The sequence below is a fragment of the Protomyctophum bolini genome (genome assembly GCF_963924005.1).
Source record: "Protomyctophum bolini genome assembly, chromosome: 5".
NCBI lineage: Eukaryota > Metazoa > Chordata > Actinopteri > Myctophiformes > Myctophidae > Protomyctophum > Protomyctophum bolini.
Genome location: NC_137866.1, coordinates 20009967 through 20030955, shown reverse-complemented (window position 1 = coordinate 20030955; position 20989 = coordinate 20009967). Strand labels below are relative to the sequence as shown.

The window sequence follows — 20989 nt, the reverse complement described above, 5'->3', positions numbered from 1 at the left end:
CATTAGTTTTATAATTAATTAGTTTTAAATAATATTTGATGTAAATATGAAATATTGTGATAATCTTCCCATTCACACCGATGCCCGGCTCCTCTTATGTAGACAGTAACAGTAATGGTTATAAAACAGAACAAAGTTTTAGTCTCAGGTATGTACTTACACGTATATGAAACTCAGATAATTTGCAGTGGTAGTATGGCAAGATGACCCAGCTAAAATGGTTCTGATGCGGAATCTGTGTAATACCGTCTATGGAGTTTTGGACTGGCTACCACCATCCATGGGTGAATAACTGACTCTCACATAGAACAGACAAATAAATTGGGAATCAATAACTTTGTATCATTAATCTTTAATTAAAACACATATCTGTGCTCAAAAAAGGAAAACATTTAAACCAACTGGAGTTGAATATCCCTTTCTATTGTTTTAAGCAGTCGTTGCTTAAGAGTGCAGATAATGGAGCCGAGGCTAGAGATAAGTAACGACATGTAATATACAGGTCTCTGGTTAGAAGCAAACCAGGGAAATTGCAATTGTGCACTTATGCAGCTAACCCCTTTCTCATGACTGTCCCTTGTATCTCAGATTAGGTTCATTTTTAAATCTTACTCACACTTGAAATAACACCAATGACTATAAGGCAGAGTATATACTGTTCACTGCAACTGATGAACAGATTCAACAGTGAACATAATCATTTTAACGATTTAAATTAAGGGTTGGGTGGCATCTTCAGATTAGAATTAAATAACAAATGGCATTAGTTTCACTGCATCTGGGACCTTGGCTGATCAGATCAGTTACGTAGCACAGGTGATTATAATTGTTTTGGTTAAAACAAGTTAAATAGCTCTACATATATTGTTTGTTCACTAACAGGCTGCGGTGTGGTGTGATGTCCATGGAACCAGCCTCAGTAAAACACATTGGCCCATATAGGGCCACCCAAGAGACACAGATCTGTCTCTCTCTTTGTACCCCACTTATGAACACTTAGTTCAAATCAACATTTTGTTGTTACAAAGGCCTCCTATAGTGACTGCATCATGAGTTAGATAAGGCCTGAAAACAATACAATTATGAAAATGGACAAATAAAGGCAAACAATATTCTCACTCTATATATATATAAACTCTCATACTCTTCAAGAACACAAATAGATAGGCAGTAGTCTCATTGGCTCAATACGATTGTATTTAACAGACAGATTATGGTGAGTGTGTTTGACATTCAGTCAGGTTTATTGCCTTGAAAGGCATGATGAACTGGAGGAGGTTAGAAGAATAAATTAAGGAGGAGGCAGAAGAGTTGTTCGGTAGAACGATGAAAAATAATGTTGAAATTGTGTGCTTCAAATGGAGCCAGGCTTTGGAACACGTTGCTTTTCCCCTATGGGGGGAAATGCCATGTTTGACAACCGTCTTGAACGCTACAGTAGGTCCCTGTGACCCGTCACCCAAAAGAGGGAATACTGGCTCTTGAACAGGTTTTTAGAATCTGGTAGGCTTGAGAAAATTCTAGAATCTTTGTAACTACTAGCTGTTTTCACATTCTAGAAGTGGCTTAAAAACATAACAAAAAAAACACAAAACCAGCATTCTGGAATACATTTCAGGACTGAAAAAAAAAAACCCAACTCAGAAACGCACCATTCAAGATTCCGTCTTTCTGTGTGTTCTAGAACATCTTGGACTTCACTTCTTGACTGAAGAAGCTTCCAAAGTTGAGGTCTCTGGACATGAGTTCTTCTTCCACATTCTCCAGGGCCCATTTGTGTTCCACGATCTCCAACGCCTCCCACTCACTCTGAAACACGCAGCACACGTTCTACTTCTAAAAAATGGAACTCCTTTACAGGTCATTAACCCATTCTGGGCGGGAACTAGCCTGATTATCAGACTGTAGCTTTCTTCCACCCAGAGTGGGCGGGGTCTTTGGGCTGGATCCAGGCTAGGCGGGAACCCCTTTTGGTGTTTTAACTAAGCATTATGTAATACTTTAGCCATTGAAAAATAGCTGTTGGCATTGTTTCTTTATTGTCTATGTACTATGTGATCTGTTCGTTTGCATGTTTTATATCCCGATGACTGCTGTGCACAAAACACATTTCCGAAAGGACAAATAGTATTTATCTAGATCTACAACAGGGGTGCCCAAAAGGTAGATCGTGATCTACCAGTAGATCACAAAGGTAGATGCAGGTAGAATGACATGACATGCCCCTAAAATATATAATTTAAGTATAAAAATGTATTTTTGACTCGATTGATTGACATCAAAAAGTGCGTGTCAGCTCAAACCCACAATGCAAGTCTTTGTTTTCAAGTGTGTTGCGCAGATGTCAGTAGCATTATATAGCTATATATTTTTTATACCCTACCAGTTCCTCCCCTCTATTCCTCAAGTGCACTATAGGTACATTAAAAAAAAATCAGCAATGGGATAATACAGTTTTTTGGTGGGTAGATCATTTTGAAAGTAGCTCGCAAGTCAAAAAAGTGTGGGCACCCCTGATCTACAAGCTCATAGCGTGCCACCAAGTGGCGTGCTACTAGCTTGTAGGTCTGCTATTTTTGAAAAATCGTGAAAATGCGGCAAACAAATCTATGAATATATATTCTTTCAGAATACATTTTTTTTAATGTCAGGCCTAAATGGGTTAATATCTGAAATTTCTGACACCCAAGTAAAATACATGTAATAACAGTTATTGTATTCTATTGCCTTGCTGAACACAAGTTACCTCGTTTAAGACTCATTTGTGTAAAACCTTTGTGCGTGCGAGATGTGAGCTCTGACCTTGAAAGCCTTGTTGGGGTCAGGGGGCATGGCCATGGCAGCACCTGTCATCTGGGCCTGCATGATTTGTGACTGGTCGGCAGCTGGAACATAATTAACCCATTAAGACCTTCTACAAAATGCCTTCTAAATCAGTAGTTCTCACACTTTCAAGATAGTTAAATGGTAAAAAGAAAAATAGCAGACATACAACCATGTATATATGTACTAAAAACATAATCACACAGATGCCTTCCCGGTTTTAATGGGTTAAAGACCCATTGCACTGGCATAAAATCCAGTTGCCATTGTTGGCATATCACCGTATAAGAGCAATAAATATTTTGAAAACAATTGTTGGCTTCATATTTTCAAAATCCCATTAGTTTTGTTTTATCAAATAGCCACCTGTACACCTGTTGATAAAGGGTGTGTCATTTTCTTTTGCAACCACAATTTCATTAACAGGTTGAGGTCCCATTGCTGAATCTGTACATTATGTCCAGACTAACAGTTGATACAAGTCTACACTCTGGCATTAGAAGATGATGCTTAGCTTTGCCTACATTGAATTAGCATCTTACAGCTACCTAGTTAGTCTCAGCAGAGCACCTTGTGTGGGTTCGATTTTAGTCACAGCAAGGAAGGGTGGGACAAAATAATTGAATTCGTCAAATTGAGCCAAAAGTCCTGACAAGAATTCCATTTGAGTCTATCAATGATAGAAGGCATGAAGGGTCATTTTCAATAATCACTGAAATAAATAAATCAGAAAATCACTTAAAACGCAAAACTGCCCCGTCTCAGAACCCCAGTGTCAAACTAAACATTTCTTACTCTAAAATCCATTCATTCTTTACATGATGTAACCATACCGTTATCCTGTCCCAGTATGAGGCTGTACATGCTCCTCAGCCCAAAGACGTTGAGGAAGTACCAGGAGGCTGAACTCACCCTGAGAAACATCCACATACATATTCATTACATTTTTAAGATTCAGCTACTTTATCTTTATCTTACAGTGAGACAATTAAACATCCTGTCGCTCAGAAAGGAGTTCTCAGAGACCATTTAGGCTGAATACGTTTGTCAATAATATTGTTGCATTTTCCAAACTTTGTTTTTCTTTACAGCATGGATAACATGGGATCCCTCTAGAAGAGCATGTGAGTGTGTCTGGGACTAATCTCGCAACACACTGGGCCAATTTGTGCCAAATGTCTTGTGCATGCTCCCAGTAGGCCAAAAAAGTCATCCCTGAATATTTATCACATAAGAATTATACTTTATATGTTATCCGTTTAATACTGTATTGGGCTTTATGCATGACTGTAGTCCTGGAATTCCCAAATGTGTTTGTCTTATTTTGATATGCCTATTTTTGGACAAGCCTGCAATGTAAACATTGTTGCACTTATTGACAGGCTGGAGCTTGGAGATTTTTGCCGAATAAAGTACAACAAATTGCATTCTTGGACAGTCTTAAAATGTGTGGAGCCTTGAGCTATCTGCCAACTTTCAGAACTACATTAGGAACTTCATGTCGTTTAATATTTACTAATTCACTGAATGCCCATACCAGGAGGCGTCCAATGAGTACAGCTCTATCCCTCGTTGTAACATGGGTTTGAACCTCAGGGTCAAAGGAAACGGCACCTTGGCTGTAAGAGGAAGAATAACTAATTATTCACAGCCATGCACAACAGTAGTCACTAACCAATTGGGGGGGCAGAATTGCTATCGAATATGTGTTGAGTGACTGACTGACCTCACGTAGCAGCTACATACTAATTCCTACATGGGTTGTGCTTATAACCACGCCCCCGGGCAAGTTAAGTTTACTGAAGTTAAGGTTAGGGTTAGGTATAGTTTTACTGAGGTTAAGGTTAGGGTTAGGTATAGTTTTACTGAGGTTAGGCTTAGGTGTAGGCTGTCAATCACAGCGAATGGCCAATCACAGCGCGTCGACTGCACAACCCGTGTAGGCTTTGGTACGTCGCCACTTAGCAGTGTTATGCTATGCCCCGCTCACCATGTCACAATGACAATTGGCTACAGCTCTGATTGACAGCAGGGGGTACTTACTGATAACAAATCCTGAGAAGGCCCAGTTGATCCATCCACCAATCACAATCATGGGAAGAACGTTGGTTAAGTTCCCTTTCATCATGTCTGTCAGCATGCTCGTGTCTGCAAGACACACATTTCAATGATTTCACCACTTTATGTTATAAACTTTTAGTTCAGTGTTCTGCAAGCAGAATACATTATAAATATATATTTATAAAATATAAATATTTAACAAACTATCCCATATCTATCTAACTCCATGCAACATTTTTCTCCCTCCCAATTCTTTATACATTTTAAGATTTGTGTTGTGCAAGTATTTAACCCTTAATCCAGAGTGATTTACAGTAAGGAAGGACAACACATGGTAATACACCAAATGCATAGAAATAGTAATCTAGGATCATAGGTGAACCAACACACAAACACACATGTTACCTGTCATGGGATTCTTGGGTATCACCTTCCTCTTGACTGTCTTAAAGAATCCTGTCTCAGTGTCGTTGAAGTAAAATTTCCTCATGGTAAACGACTGAAACAGACCAACACAGTATTTCATGTTAATATCACTAAGAATGTCTATTGACTATCAGCGAAGACACTGATAATGTACTAATATAATATTACCAGGTTCTTCTTCAGGTTCGTCTGCCTGAAACTAACATTAACACAATGAGTTCTTCCATCAGTTTACCTGTTTGGGGATGTATTTCCCATTCTCTCTGAGGATTCTGCTGCGCAGGAGAACCTGGCTAAAAGAAGGATAAGAAAACAGCACCATCAGTAAATTAACACAAAGGGTCTTTAAATATAGTCCTTTTTAAACAAACTGAACAGAGCCCTGGTCACGTGGTGTCCAAGAAGCAGACAAACAATAAAGGGACCGAGTTCACTTGAAGGGACTCCCTCTTTCATTGGTGTGTCACCCAGGTGGTTGCACCTAAACCCTAACATTTAACTCAGGTAATGCAGGTAAATAAAACTTCCGGGCAGGTGGAGTTCGCTTTCAGGTTGCCCGAACACCAGGCAAGTGCTTGTTTGAGAGGACACAACCATCTATAAACACAACGCGAGATATCCTTCTAAACACCTGAACATAAACACAACACGAGATATCGTTCTAAAACACCTGAACGTGGCCAGCGAGCCACGTCTTAAAATAAGGGCACTGTTTACTTAGAATGTGCCGTTTTCACTGTTGCTGTTACACTTAAAAATATAAAATAACAAGTGTGATGTGAACCCATAGTCGATATTCATATATGTATGCATTTGGCATAGAACAAAAATGGAGGTACAGTATGACCTTTTAATTTTATCGCACAGCCCCATAAAGTAAAAAAAAAATGTTAAATTGAAGGGTAATTCAAATTTGACCTATGATTAATGATGATCGATTTACTTTTTAGGCAAGTGGGCATGACCTTTGGGCAAGTAGAACATGATCTGTACTTTCCCGATGGGCAAGTGCCTCTAAGACCTGAGTGTCCCTGTAAGCTGTAACCCCTGTAATTTCACAAAAACTAAGCCTAAACCTAACCTCACAAACACTATGCCTAACCCTAACAGAAATTATGCCTAAATATTTAACTTCACAAATACTATAACAGTAACCTTAACCCTAAACTCTTTTTTTAGGTTAGCTGTCTACAGTATGTGGCAAGCACAGAGGGCTAAAATAAATACAATGTCAAAGGTCGAAGTGAACCTGAAAGGTCTCTCTCACCTGTCGGACACTTGCTCCATGTCTACCTTCTTGTCGCTGTGGAGCAGTTGGGTGACATAGTGACGGAGGACACCAACTAAGAAGGTGATGAAGACAATGGGGAGCACCACCCAGAGACGAATACTGGAGTCCAACAGCAGTTCTGGACCCGACATGGTTTCACTAGTTTAAATACAGTACACACACACATATACACACACAAACAACACACACACCCTGGCTTTCTATGATGAGGGGGAGAGGAGAGACAAGGAGAAGGAGAGATGAGAGATTAACAATAACTTTGACCTTTATTTCTATAGGTCTCATACTGTGCATAAATGTATTTACATAAATCTTGCATTTTGAGAACCCACACATTTTCGCGCTTTGTGCAAACGCTGTGCGGGTGTAGAATGATTGTGTGTGCCCCACACACAATCATTCTTGTGTGTGGGGCAGTTGGCCCCCGGCATAATGTAGTTGAATACCCCTGGTCTAGACTAGTGCATGGGTCTTCAACAGGGGATGTCTCAGACTCTAGACTAGTGCATTGGTCTTCAACAGGGGATGCTCACAATTATTTAAAGGTGGCTGCCAAATCTGCATGTGATAGGAACTTTTTTAACCCTAGCATCCACATTCCGGCGGGGGGACGACGACGACGACAAGGAACATTCACGAAAAACTAGGTCTGGACCATATCTCTAATGCCTGGACCAGAGATACACTTTTACAACAGTGAAAAAGTATTATACAGATAACTTACATAGGTTCACATTCTTTGACAGTACATAATAGCCTACATGTAAAAATGCAAACATACAGTGATGATGTGACACTGACACAATATCAAAATCAAGCACAACATATCTGACATACTGTATCAGTGTCTACTTGTTTATTTGTACGTAATTGTTATGATGAATTGAACATGGTGGGCCCTATTGTAAACAAGTGTAATACTTTATGGTGTCGTCCACAGTTAACAGTTTTGTATTGAGTTGTGCTTGAAATATACTGTAATTCTTCAATCTGTTAATAAATGCATCAGTCAATACTGTTTTTCCACAACCACTTTTGATATTCTCACAAAGAATCTAAGACACAGGAATGAAAAACGTAGGCCTACATAACAGGCGAAATACACCTGCCACTATAGCAGCCTCTGAGATCTTATTCTCAAGTGTTGGTGCACGTCTTCTCAGTAAACTAAATTTACTTGAAACCACAGTGTGCTAAGACCAACCAACTTACCCACAGACGAAACTCGAAAGCTTTTGATTAAAATGACTAAGAGTTTAGAATCGACCCAAATGTCACAATAATGTAACGACCTTCTATAGTTTTAACAACATACACGTTGAGTTGACTCGAGGACAAGTTAAGACAATTTGGCTAGCCGGTTGAATCACCAGTATCGGTGACCCTGTTGAATTATGTGACTCCAGAAGTCACCGTTTTTTACGATTTCGTAAAGTTTGCTGCCGGGGACAACTCTCAGGATATTAAATGATAGCATAATAACCACAAAAACCATATCAACCAAATACTTGACCAAGTGACCAGGCGAGTCAACATGCACAAGTCCAGAAAATAAAGTCTATAATGAGACAGCAGCGACTCTAGAGTCACAGGATCTAATGGGTAACACATTTCAGTTTAACACCTGCTAGCCTAACTTCTCTACATTTTGAAAGCATGCACCTTATTGGCATCTGATCATGATGCCATACCAGTGATGTTCTACTGCAGTTCAATTACTGGCAAAACGTAATATTCTATCGATTATATCGTTTTCTGGGAACAGACGGTAAAAGTAAAATTATCACCTACCGGCTACCACATTTATGGAGTTGGGCTTTAATAACGGAAGACACGTTCAGCTGAAAGTGCCATCGACTAATAACTTCCGGTTTCTGGAATAACACGTGACCTACTTGCGTAGATGCTGCAGACGTAGATGTATGCAAATTATTCTAAATAAGGCAAAGGAATCTCTATGAATACTAGAATAGATTACCGGTAAAAAGAGATTAATTCATGCTCATCCAAAGAAACAGACCACTGTCAGAACAACTTTCTCAATTGCAAAAATATATACTTAGCCTACCGGTATTTAATATTTATATTTTATTTTATTGGTTTCTTCAGCCATGATGATGCAAATCATGCCAATGGAAAAAGGTTGCAATAATTTTTGGACAACGACACATAAATGCATCAATGTCCCTATTATGCTAATGAGGAAAGCTTGCATGACCTGTGTGTGTGTGTGTGTGTGTGTGTGTGTGTGTGTGTGTGTGTGTGTGTGTGTGTGTGTGTGTGTGTGTGTGTGTGTGTTAGGCTGCGCAACAGTGAAGTGACACTTGGTGGTGAAACCCAAACATACGTTCTCTGGGGTGGAAGTGGAACACCACACATTATACGACAGGTCTGCCTGCAGCAATCACCTTGACTGATTTGTCTGTCTGTCAATGAGTAGCTGTCTTACTGTCTGCCTGTCTATGAGTAGCTGTCTGCCTGCCTGTCTATGAGTAGCTGTCTGTCTGCCTGCCTGTCCAATTGTCCATGAGTAGCTGTCTGTCTGCCTGTCTGAGTAGCTGTCTGCCTGCCTGCCTAATTGTCCATGAGTAGCTGTCTGTCTGCCTGTCTATGAGTAGCTGTCTGCCTGCCTGCCTAATTGTCCATGAGTAGCTGTCTGCATCTGCCTGTCTATGAGTAGCTGTCTGCCTTCCTGCCTGTCCAATTGTCCATGAGTAGCTGTCTGTCTGTCTATGAGTAGCTGTCTGCCTTCCTGCCTGTCCAATTGTCCATGAGTAGCTGTCTGCCTGCCTGTCCAATTCTCCATGAGTATAGCTGTCTGTCTGCCTGTCTATGAGTAGCTGTCTGACTGCCTGCCTGTCCAATTCTCCATGAGTAGCTGTCTGTCTGTCTGCCTGTCTATGAGTAGCTGTCTGCCTGCCTGCCAGTCAGCAAGTTGGTTAACAGAAAATAAATTGTTATGGCTGAGTAAAATAAAATACAATATAATTTGCCTGAAAATAGATTACCCAGCTATGACCTTTTTCATGAGTAGTGATATGGCTGACTGAGTAAAATAAAACAATCTACCTGAAAATAGATAGCTATAAGTGAAGAGCAATTTCCGCAATTACCATTTCCGCAATTTCCTCAATTTCCATTTCCGCAATTTCCGCAATTTCCATTTCCACCATTTCCGCAATTAACATTTCCGCAATTTCCATTTCCGCATTTCCGCAATTTCCATTTCCACCATTTCCGCAATTACAATTTCCGCAATTTCCATTTCATTTGCATTGCATCTCCCCCCCCCCAAGCTTTTATTTTCGTTCGAGTAATAGTACAACTCTAATAGTATTACTTATAATAATGTAATTAAAGATAACTTCATTCAGATTTATTTCTTTTTATTTCATTTTCCAGATTTTTTTTTCTTCTTTTTTTTTAGATTTTCATTGGTGGGCCAGTCATAATGGTCCCACGGGCCTGATGTGGCCCGCGGGCCTGAGGTTGAGTATCACATGGGTTAGCGCCCCAGCCTGTGTTCGCCGTGAGGAGGACGCCCAAAAAACCCACGTGAGGCCTTTAGGAGGGCCATTCAAGCCGCAAGTGAAGTCTGCGGCACCACTGTTACCTTGCCGGTGGAGCCTGCGAAATCCACCACTCCCGAATGAAGTGGCTGGTGCAACGCACAGGTCCTGGACGCACCTGATGAGAGCAGGAGAGGACCTGGTGAGGCGTAGGAGGTGCCCGGCCAGGAGTCAACCCACAGTGCCTAGTCCCACAGTGCCTAGTCCCTCCACGTGCCGGATGTCTTGCCCGGTACCCGCCGGATGGCCCACCCAGTACTGGCAGAGTGTGTGTCCCTGGTTTTTCCCTAATGGGACTGATCGAGGGTAGCTACTGGGACGGAAGTCGGGACTTGATCACCCCGGCTGGGTCACCCGAGTGAGGGGTATGATGTTGGAAGACCCGAACCCCTGATGACCTTGGGATACATCACTGAGGATACGTCCCAGTTGCATTCTAGCGATGTTTTTTTAGTTCTAATGTTTGTGTAAGACGGAAATCTACTACACTATAGCGGAATATAGGAGGGGCCTTCAATGTAATGTCATTTTTTGTGACAACCTAACACAATAATATTCAATGTGTTCCTTTAAAAGATTTGTCTCCATTCAGCATCACTCAGTCTGCATTGACAGAAATATTGTATTGACAATGATTAATTCACAGTAGTCACAACTTTGGCATCACCAAATTGTCAGACATTCCGAGAAAATGTATGTTAAGTAATGTATGTTACTAGAATTTCGCCGGCCTTCGGCCGGCGAATCCTAGTTACTGTACATTGCAGCGCAATATGGGAAGAAGGAAATAGCGGGAGGTGACAGACTCCACTTCATGTTTCAGCTGTGTTTTTAAACTCAGTAGTGTGCCCTGCACATGTAGTAACGGATGGGTTATAAATTATTATAATAACAGAAAGTGTTTTTTATTTCTCATAAAAACGCAAACATGGTGAAACAGCCTAATTTATACAAAAGGAGAAGAGAGAGAGCAATGTGTTTGTGGCTCAAACTTTGTCTAATATTGTTTTAGAGCAGTGGTTCTCAAACATTTCCATGCCAAGAGCAAAGGACCCCCAATATTTTTTCAATCTACAAAAATAATCCCCAAATCGCTTATAAATTAAATTAAATTACTTACTAATCGCTTATTTGGCAACACTGGCCAGAAATTACCAGTGTTGCTTCTTTTTGTCTTATTTTGTATAGACCTAGGTGGCTTGTTTCTGCCATAGAGTTATACTGGCAACACCTGGCTTCAGCTAGCTGGTGCTGCTGCTCTCTCGTCTCTGTGTGTACTGTCAGTCCCAGCTCCGTGACTGGGAGATGGGACTGTCGATAGTCTGGATAGAACTTTCTGTTACAGTTAAATCAATATAAAAGTACCACACAACTGAAAAGTATTGCGACTGTGACGGCGATCATGTTTGGACATCTATGGACAGCTATTTTTCGTGGCACATTATGTTTAATCACAACAACGTCACGTTTACTTTAGCTCCTCAATGTTTGGGTCGGGACATGTATGTGTCTACGTGCGCTCCAGTCTTAAGCATTAACATTTCAATGGCCGAGGATCGTTAAGAGTCTATTGTTCCGTGTTGTTGTTATTAGACGTGTGACAACGCAACAATAGGAAGCGATTACCACGGTCCATTCTGTTGCTGGCGCTCCGAGTAAAATGATCTGATTATAATCAGCTGTTTTATGTGCGTGCGTGCAGGCCAGGGTGTCACCCAGGAACCGATAGAGAGAACCGAAATGTAATTATTGTAATGGGTACCCGGTACTCGAGCATGTTCGGTTCGGTACCGGATTGGTCCCGAGGTTCGGGACCCACCCCTACCCCCCCCCTCTCTCTCTCTCTCTGACGTTCTCTCTCTCTCGCTCGCGCGCGTTACTCTAACACGTCTTTCTGTCTTTCTCTCTCTCTCTCTCTGTCAGAAAGCGTTGTCAGTTTACTCACAGCACCGTCACTCCTGTCAGTTATTTCGTCGTGTATTGGTAGCCTATATGAGCCCAATATTGGCGTTACGCATTTCACTTGAATAATGTTGTGTGCGCACGTGCGCACGCTGAGAAAGACAGTTATGTAATGAAACTGAAAATTATAAGTGCTGCACTGCTGTCTCGCTGGCGTATAGCCATTCCTGTGTGTGTGTGTGTGTGTGTGTGTGTGTGTGTGCAGGCGTGTGTAGTCGGCATTGGCTGGCAGGCGAAAATAGCAAAAGCTATACGTGTAACGTAAATATTTCGGCACAATCCAAGTAGTGACAATGAACAATGTTGATTTAACTAAGGGATTCGCTGAGTGTTTTATTTTGTAAATACAGGGATTTAGAAGTGATAAGCAAAATAGTGAGCCAATAATTTCTCCCCTTCCTTCTGTCTGTTATCCTGCGAGAGCCCTAAAAAGCAAGATGGCTGCCGATTGCGAGCTGAGAGACGGAGAAAATAGTGACGTGTGAGCCGGGGGCGGGCCTCTGACAACAGCATGAACACAGGGCAGTGTTGCCAGGTTTGCGAATTGTAAGCGAGTTGTAGTGTGTGTAAATAGCGTGGTTGTGGCCTTGTTTCTGCCCCTGTTGGGGCAACAGAACATGTCGACCAGTTTCTGTCAACCGCTTTTGGTCAGGTGACCAACTCCACAAATGTTAAATTAGATGTAAAATCACGTATACACCCGGCACCAAATGAGCACAGAATACTGAACTATTTATATCTGTGTGATGTGTGAGTCAAGCGCGGGTCATGACTGAAACAATAAGGTACGAATACAAGTGGTCAAAATGAGTTTTCTCAGACGGGTGGCTATAGCATCTTCCTTAGAGATAGGGTGAAACGTTCAGTCACACATGAGAGACTGCTCCTTCACGAAAGGAGCCAGCTTAGCTGGTTCGGGCATCTCCCTAACGAGGTCATCTCTGCACATCCCACTGGGAGGAGACCTCCTGGCAGACCAAGGATCAGATGGGGGTATTACATCTCCAAACTGGCCTGGGAACACCTCAGGATTTCCTCAAGAGTATAAGCACCTAATGTTGTTCAGGAAAGGGAAGTCTGGAGCTCTCTGCTGAAACTGTTGCCCCCGTGACCCGACTACGGATAAGATGGAGTGACATTAGATTAAATTGTGGTCCGGAAAAAAAATACTCAATGCATTTCCAACAACATGAACATGTTTTTTTTATATATATATGTTAAGGGCAATAAATATTTCAACTTTTTCATCTCTGCAATTTCAAAAACAAAAAGTACAAGTAATATATCTGTATATACATGGTTAAAAGTTCTCCATACATAATTTTTAAAATAATGTCTCTGTTGACACGTCATATTTGACACTGTACTGGTACATTTTACATGGACTGTTCCAGTCTCTCTTTGCTCTACAATATAAACAGAAAGTGTAGGCTCCTTTGTCTTCATAAAGCAGATCTCAGATCAGCCCGTTTTCTCTTCTATAGGTGCATACATACATTACAGCATTTACACAGGAGCGAACAACAACTTCTTCTGACCCCAGAATGCTGCATGTCCAGTGAACAATAAAACCACCAGACATGGGTCTTTAAAGGGTTGAAAAACGGATTTGTTGTGCTCCCAAAGTGTAAAGCCAGCTTTTAAACAGCCCATTCCAAAGTTGAGTAGTCATATTATTATTATTATTCATAATGATGGTTATGTACATTCATGTCTTTTTTTTAATATAATACAGCTTCATTCAGTGCAGATAATGTTAATAATACCACATGCAAACCGATACTGGAGCGCAGACCAGGGCAATAAAAAATATAGTCTATTCAAATACTGTATAGTTCCCTTGAAATCTGAATATAACCCCATTGTGTTAGCCAGACCGTTTGAACAATTTCAGAACAAAGTGCTCAATTGGTTTGGATCAAATAATTAAAACAATGTTCATGAGTCTTTAGTTCAGTAAAATCGTAAGTGTTAATTTACCCATTTGTACAAATGTAACCTAATGGACCTGTAAGGTTAACACTCAGGATTGTACAGTGTATTTCATTCCATGTCAGAGACAGAGTCACAAAGAGGCAGGGGCACTGTAACCAAGGGGAAATGGTGCGTTGCTTTTGCTATTTCTTGCTTTCTTTGTCTTTTTTCTTCATTAGCGGCGGTTAAGATGGATCAGAGGAGGCTTGTGTCTCACCTTTACAAGGGACTTTCCAAATTCTTAGGAGCGAATGGAATGTCTGGGGGTGCGTTGCATCTTTCCAGAAGTGGCTTTGTCCTGACCTCTCTGAAGTCAGGTTAGTTTTATCGTTTGGATTTAAAGTAGCTGTAGTGCCGAACTGATGTGCGTGTGTAAGTTTGGGGTTAGTGTGTTGTACTGTACCATCTCGTCCATCTGTGCATTAATGTGTGTGTATGTGTGCTTCATCACACAAGCATACATGAGTGTATTTGCATGTTTGTGTGTGTGTGTGTGTGTGTGTGTGTGTGTGTGTGTGTGTGGGCCAACTTAGAGGCACTGGAAGCAGAAAGATCCCTCAAGCACCTCTGTGTGCAAAGACCACAAAACGTTATCGATAAAACATCTTTACTGACTCTGTGACTGAGATTCAGAGGCGTGTATTCGTGTATACTGTAGATGACTATTAAAAGTCCATATAAAAAAATTATTAGAACAACTTGTTAGTCCACAGAAAACCAATTCTCGGTAGAGTAAAACACGTTACAAATTAAGAGAATTCTAGTATTTCCATTGTGCAAAGTAAACCAAATTCATATAATCACCCCATACCCAAGCACATAACAAATTAAGAATAAAGAAAAGCAAAAAAACAACGGAAAAACTATACACAGCCCAAAGAGTAGTTTATAAGGTTAGTAGAAGCAGTTGTCACAACAATATCAATATTAGGAGTATGCTTTAGTTTATCCAAGCAGGTTGAACCTCAGAGAAGGCCTGTTGATGCTCCCATCAAAAATACAGCAGACTATACAAGTAGCAGAGAGCCTACAGCAGGTCAGGAGCAATCACAGAGTCTCACAAGAAACTAAACATGTTTTGTTAGCATTCATTTAACAACCAGAGTTCAAACGGAGAGACAGAAAGAGATAACAAAACATATAATCGGCTTAACTCACTGTGAAAAAATAATAATGTAGGAAATCAACTGTTTGAAGAGAAAATTTCTTCTTTCTTTTTTTTGCATTTTTGATCTCGAAGTTGGTAATAATTATGTTGCAAGGTGATGATAAAAAGCCATACGTCAATATCCTTTGTGAAATAAGCAAATACAGTTTATTCTCAGCTGATTCTTTGATCCCATCCCTTTCCCCACTTCTGTGTCATCAGGGGAAAGGGCAGGGAATGTGGGCTGAACAGGTTTCGTCTTATTTGCAGATAAATATTTAGTTCTGAACTAGTCTGCTAGGCAAGAGCCATCCCATTATTTGCACTAAATGTGTTTTTTAGGCACATGTAGCAGAGACTGGTTTTCTGTAGGTGCCATCTATGTTTATGACGCAGTCTCATTGTGGTTATGTTAACCACCTTTCTTTTCAAGATATTTCAAGTCTCTATTTTATGATCAATAATATTGGAATTAGAAAGATTGCAATTGTTGGGATGCTGGCTTGCACAGTCAGTTAGTGCACTAACCACATTCTCTGCAAGTATGCAAGTTTGAATACGACTCCCATCATGTCATGTACCCTCTCTTGTCCTCTGTTTAATGTCTCTCCACTCTCTCCTATCTACTGTAAATGAAGGGAAAAATAATAATATAAACCTTAATCCCCTTCAAGGTTGTTTGGCAATATCAAGTTGTTACCCCATAGACTAGAGCAAAACTCTTACAATTATATTAAATTGCTGCACGTTGCACCCAATTGGATTCATGTTTTCCTAAATCTAACTTTGGCCTCAAGTAAAGGTTGCCATCAGTTTGTCTTGTTGCAAGTACTGTAGTTGACAGCCTATGGGCCGATTCATACTCCTATTTTACCGCTGTTTCGGCGCTGTAGTGCCGAAATGATTTCGTCAGAAAATTTCAGTAGCACCGAAGAGCCGACTTTAGGACGGTACCCCCCCCCCCCCCCCCCCCCCCGAACCTCAAATGACATCAAATTGTAGGCTCTACAGCACTGAAACAACTTTTATTCGAGTATGAATTCGAGTATGAATAAAAATAGGAGTATAGGAGTATGAATCGGCCCTATAAGGCATACAAATACAGAACTCAAAAGACTGCATTTGACTGAATTCACCCTGTTTGGCACCCTGCAGCTTAATCTTCCTCTGCAAACTATAGACAGTTAAAGAGCACATACATAGCCATGTACCAGGAAATATATACTGTAGTCAAAGTGACAAATATGGGCTCATCTTTTACTTCTACTAGACACAGAGCCATATAAGGGGAGTTATAAAGGGTGTGGTATAATCCACGTTGTTTTTTACAAATTCTGAATACAACTTGATTATAACTATATTTCTATATCAGATTTCTACCACAGGAAACACTGATTACCCTACTAACCATTTCATTTTTTAAAGCCTCCAAATTAATATTGCAGTGACGAGCACCCTGTAGAGTGTAGACACATGCACTATGTTGTGTCAATAGCGTACTCACTACAAGTTAAATACCCATTCCTTCAATTATAAGGACATTTTATCACAGAGTTACAGAGTCGAACTACTGGCAGTTAAATGTGATTTGAGGCTGTTTATTTGTCAATGCTTGTATTCAGAGTGGGTTAGGAAATGAGCAAATACAAGTTATTCAATAATTTGTGAATGTAGTCCTTTTTTATGAATTGTCAATTCTGGATGGGAGGACTTTAAATCTGACCAAAAGACCCTGTATAATAAGACACTGACCACAGATGCATTGACACATCCAATCATCTCACTGGTCATGCATGTCTAATCTAAGACACATAACCCACACCATGTTAATGCAAACAACTTGTGAAAAATCATATTATATTTTTCTTAAAACCCTGAAATGTCCCTTTAGGGACACCGTAGATAGTGTACATACTACATACTGTATGTCCATAGCATTAGCTCAGAGAGCTAACTCCAGTGTTTCAAATTCTCAGGCACTGTTTCCCTTCAAATGGTCCCTGAACCATTATGACCATTCTGATTTGCACCACTAACTCATCGCTGCTCGATACAAAGGAATCCATGCTTGTTGTAGTCTCTCCTTCAACAGGTATATGGCCAAGTTGGACAGCAATAAAGATCTACAAATATGGCCGATCCTGCTGCATCAGGAAGTGAATTTTGAGTCACCTGTGAATAAATCCTCAGAAGGACACTAGGCTGAGAGGTAACATGAGACTAGTATAACCTTTAAGGAATGGAAAGAAGACTTCAATTCTTAAGCTGGATGGTTTGAGATCCTGATGTTATGGCAGCTTTCCTTGTTGACAATAAACGGTAAAATCCTCAGTGTTAATTCATCCACTTGTAACTCAGAGCGTTTGTGCACGCCACAGTTAAACTAACAGTCAGGATTTTACAGCGTACACACCCATGTAGGGATTAAGACAGGACCCGGCCTGAGCTTGTCTCTCGACATCCACCGCCGGTCTACTTACGAGGAAACTGGATGTGAAAGTAACACAGGCTGAGCAAGTTCCTCATTCCTCCCGCTCTTCCTCCTCTCCTCCTCCTCCTCGCCACACGGCCATGTTGGTACACTTGCATTTGTCCACCCGCGCCGACTCCTCTCCTCCTGTTGCCTCTCACCACTGCCCCCCGGTGGACACTGGGGTATCGAGGTAACACCGCTCTCCGACGCCGCCTCCTCAGACCACCGTACTTATCCGGCTGACTGGCTTCGATTTGGCCCCGCCCCCCTGGCCGCCGGACCCTCCAATCACACCTCCCGGCGGGTGCGGGGACAGCGGGGTCTGGGGCAGGGGGGGAGGTAAGGGGGAGTGGGGCGGCGGCGGCGGAATGGAGGCGAGGGGAGGAGGGTACTGGCTGACGAGACGGGCCGACGGCATGGGGAGAGGAGCGGGGGTGGAGAAAACAAAGTGGGGGGAGGAGGATGAGGGTGCGGGCACGCCCCCCGGGCTGAGCGGGGAGTGTGTGTGCACGTGCCCGTGCGAGTGCGTGTGCTGCACGGCGGGGTGGTGGTGGTGGTGGTGGCTGTGAGAGTGTGCGTGCGGCGGCGCGTGAGCGAGGGGGTGGGGCTGAGAGTGCGAGAGGGTCAGCGGGAGCTTGGCGCCGTGGGAGTGGTAGTGTGCGTGCGAGACAGGCGGGAGGACGGGGGTGGAGGGAGGGACGGGCGAGTGGGGGGAGAGAGGGGGTGGGCTGGTGAACCCCGTGCCCAGGCCGTAGTGGCCGTGTTGGGCCCTCTGCTGCTGCTGTATCAGCTGGGTGTGGGAGGCGCCTCCGCCCGGCCCCTGCCTCCTGGGGCCGGAGACCCTGTGGGAGAGGGCGTGGTGGAGCGGGGCGGGAGCGTAGTGGTGGTACCGCTGGTGGTGGTGGTGGTAGGGCGGGGGAGGGGTGGCGTTCTGCGGCTGCTGCCCCCCCCCAGCGCCTGTCACTCCTCCCCCACCGGCTCCACTGTTGCTGTGGCAGTACTGGGCGTGCAGCGCCTGCAGCTTGGAGGAAGGCGCCCCCGCCCCCCCCGAGGCAGGGTCCGACTGGCCGGCGCCATGGTTGGGAGAGGTGGGGCAGGGCGAGTGGGGGGACGCGCCCACGGGGACGGGCGGAGCCGGGGCCGGGTAGTGGGGCGGAGAGACGATCATGAGCGGGCTCGGCGGTCCCCCGATCCCCCCGCCCCCTCCACCCGGTCCCGCCCCCTGCGGCGGCGGAGGCGACGACACCATCATCAGGGGACCGGGCACTTTGCCCCGCCGGCTGCCGAAGAAATTCCCCCCGCCCCCTCCGCCGTGGAGGTGGTGGAGGGGGGAGGCGGAGGGGATGGTGCAGGGGGAGGGCGAGCTGGGGGGTAACCCCCCCGGCCCGCCCGGGTTGTGACAGAGCCCCGGCCCACCACCCACCCCCGTACCGGGGCTCTGAGTAGGGCGGTATGGCCGGTAGGCTGACGCTGCCAGCGGAGAGGTGGAGGTGGTGGAGTAGGGATGACCTCCACCAGCCAGGGGGCGCTGCTGGTGAGGCCTGGGGCTGCTAATGATGGAACCCTGCATGGCAAAGAGGAAGAGAGGTCATGTCGCTCAAATACCAACGAGCAGACACACAGTATTGATGTCAATATGTTTCTTTGCTCTGGTAAAATAAATGACCTTAGACAAGAAAACCAGTTGAAAAAAACAGCCTCAAGTTTGTTTGGGAGATACTATAATCTATTTGTAACAGATATGCTATATTCTATAGATAATAATGCAAAAAACATAGCAAGTTTGGTCATCTACTGGCCATTAGCCAAACCAATTAAATGTATTCTATGAATGGACAGTATAGGCTAACGGCAAAAAGTTACTACAAACTTACCAGCATTTTACTGGTGGCTGGAGGTAATTTACCAGTATGTGATCGGTGAACGAGTGAAAACTCGGCAAGTTAGCTGTTTAGTTGAGCAGTGGTGGTGAAATCAAAGTGAAAGTAGTCAAGCAAGATTTATGCTTAATTTAATTATAGGTGTGTGACACTGTCACAGCACACATCTAAGCATAAATCTGGCATAAAACAACATGCATGCAGGCAATAACAGATGGTACGGTTAGGTTTACAGGCAATCACGCAATCGTGCATGCTTATTGCTTATGTTATCTTCACACTCCATGCATATCTAGATCTAACTTGAAACTAATGGGAAGTTGTTATTATGTATTGCACACAACAACAAAAAGTGTTTAAAAACTAAACAAAGCCATGCCATGCAGTGGTGACATCACAACCTGCCGCCATGACTTACTTCAATGGTACTGTCCAATGAGCCCACACTGTTCCTACGACCTCGCTTCCCTGTTACCCAATCAGAATGAGGCACGGTTACAAGGCCATGGAGGATAGAGAGAGAGGAAACGTCTGTGTCTTCGGCAGATGATTTTTATCTTCATTCAAAATGGTAAAATAATCATTCCAGTTTGATTCACTTAATTTATATGCTAAGGTCTTAGAATTAAGCATTATTAAACATGTATAATGAATGTAATACATTACGTATTTCTTTTTATATTTCTGATAAAATATAAAATGTTGTCCGTGTGTGTGTGTGTGTGCATAATGCATATGCGTATGTGTGTGTGTGTGTGTGTGTGTGTGTGTGTGTGTGTGTGTGTGTGTGTGTGTGTGTGTGTGTGTGTGCGCGTGCGTTTCTTTCTTCTTTCTGTAAATATGTTAAGCTCTCAATCTTCATTTTGTATAATTAATTTTAGTTTGTATTTCTAACAAATGCTCACCACTATTATTTATTATAAGTTAACTTAAAGGTAACTTCCTTGCATACTAGCAGTACTCTTATATGGAATTCCCATAGCTAACCATTAGAGGGAGACAAAGCACCATTTATATAATTAACATCAGTACTTTAGATAGCTTTACTAGTAGCTAGCTACTGTGTATTACATTTGTATTACTGCATTTGCTGTTTTGTGAGAGGACACAGTTCAAACATTCGTTTCAATACGTTTACTCACTGTAAAAATTTAAAATAAACATAATTTAACAACAACCTAAACAACAAGGCTAATCAGCATCTAATCATCAGGTCCGGATTAATACTTTTCGGGGCCCCGGCCTTTGACACCCCATCCTCCTTGAGGTAAAAACGTGACAGTATTTCATCACTTCAAATTTAAACTAGAAGTGTACTCCTTGGAGCGCAAGGACTCCACCAGGGCCCGCAAAACTTTAACATCACGTTACACGATGCATTCT

At 42.6% G+C, this 20989-nt stretch overlaps 2 protein-coding genes across 3 annotated transcripts in view; both read right to left on the bottom strand.

Moving 5' to 3' along the window:
• Positions 1-332: 332 nt before the first annotated feature.
• LOC308315395 (ER membrane protein complex subunit 3) lies at positions 333-8472 on the bottom strand. 2 transcript variants are annotated; one of them, XM_080763345.1, is made up of 9 exons: positions 8393-8472; positions 6578-6801; positions 5546-5603; positions 5290-5383; positions 4867-4971; positions 4361-4442; positions 3657-3736; positions 2803-2885; positions 333-1809 (listed from the first exon to the last, which is right to left on the bottom strand). In XM_080763345.1, the coding sequence occupies exons 2-9, from the start codon at positions 6730-6732 to the stop codon at positions 1681-1683; spliced, it is 786 nt and encodes a 261-aa protein (XP_080619471.1). In that variant the 5' UTR covers positions 6733-6801; positions 8393-8472; the 3' UTR covers positions 333-1680. The 2 variants fall into 2 exon arrangements, with proteins under 2 accessions (XP_080619471.1, XP_080619472.1); XM_080763346.1 differs by lacking the exon at positions 8393-8472 and adding an exon at positions 7814-7833.
• A 9471-nt stretch (positions 8473-17943) lies between these two features.
• The window catches only part of LOC308314991 (IQ motif and SEC7 domain-containing protein 2-like), a gene marked incomplete at both ends in the record, with an annotated part of 113647 nt that continues 110601 nt past the window's right edge, over positions 17944-20989 (bottom strand). Inside the window, 2 exons of the mRNA XM_080762815.1 lie at positions 17944-19290; positions 20025-20074. Of these exons, the coding sequence (XP_080618941.1) occupies positions 17944-19290; positions 20025-20074 (1397 nt within the window). The remainder of the gene's footprint in view (positions 19291-20024; positions 20075-20989) is intronic.

Excerpts from the sequence above, each read along its gene's own strand:
- LOC308315395 (XM_080763345.1), bottom strand. The coding sequence starts at position 6,732 with ATGTCGGGTCCAGAACTGCTGTTGGACTCCAGTATTCGTCTCTGGGTG. Across the intron at positions 5,604-6,577 it reads ATGGAGCAAGTGTCCGACAG|CCAGGTTCTCCTGCGCAGCA; the intron begins GTGAGAGAGACC and ends TCCTTCTTTTAG. Across the intron at positions 4,972-5,289 it reads ACCCAAGAATCCCATGACAG|ACACGAGCATGCTGACAGAC; the intron begins GTAACATGTGTG and ends TGTGTCTTGCAG.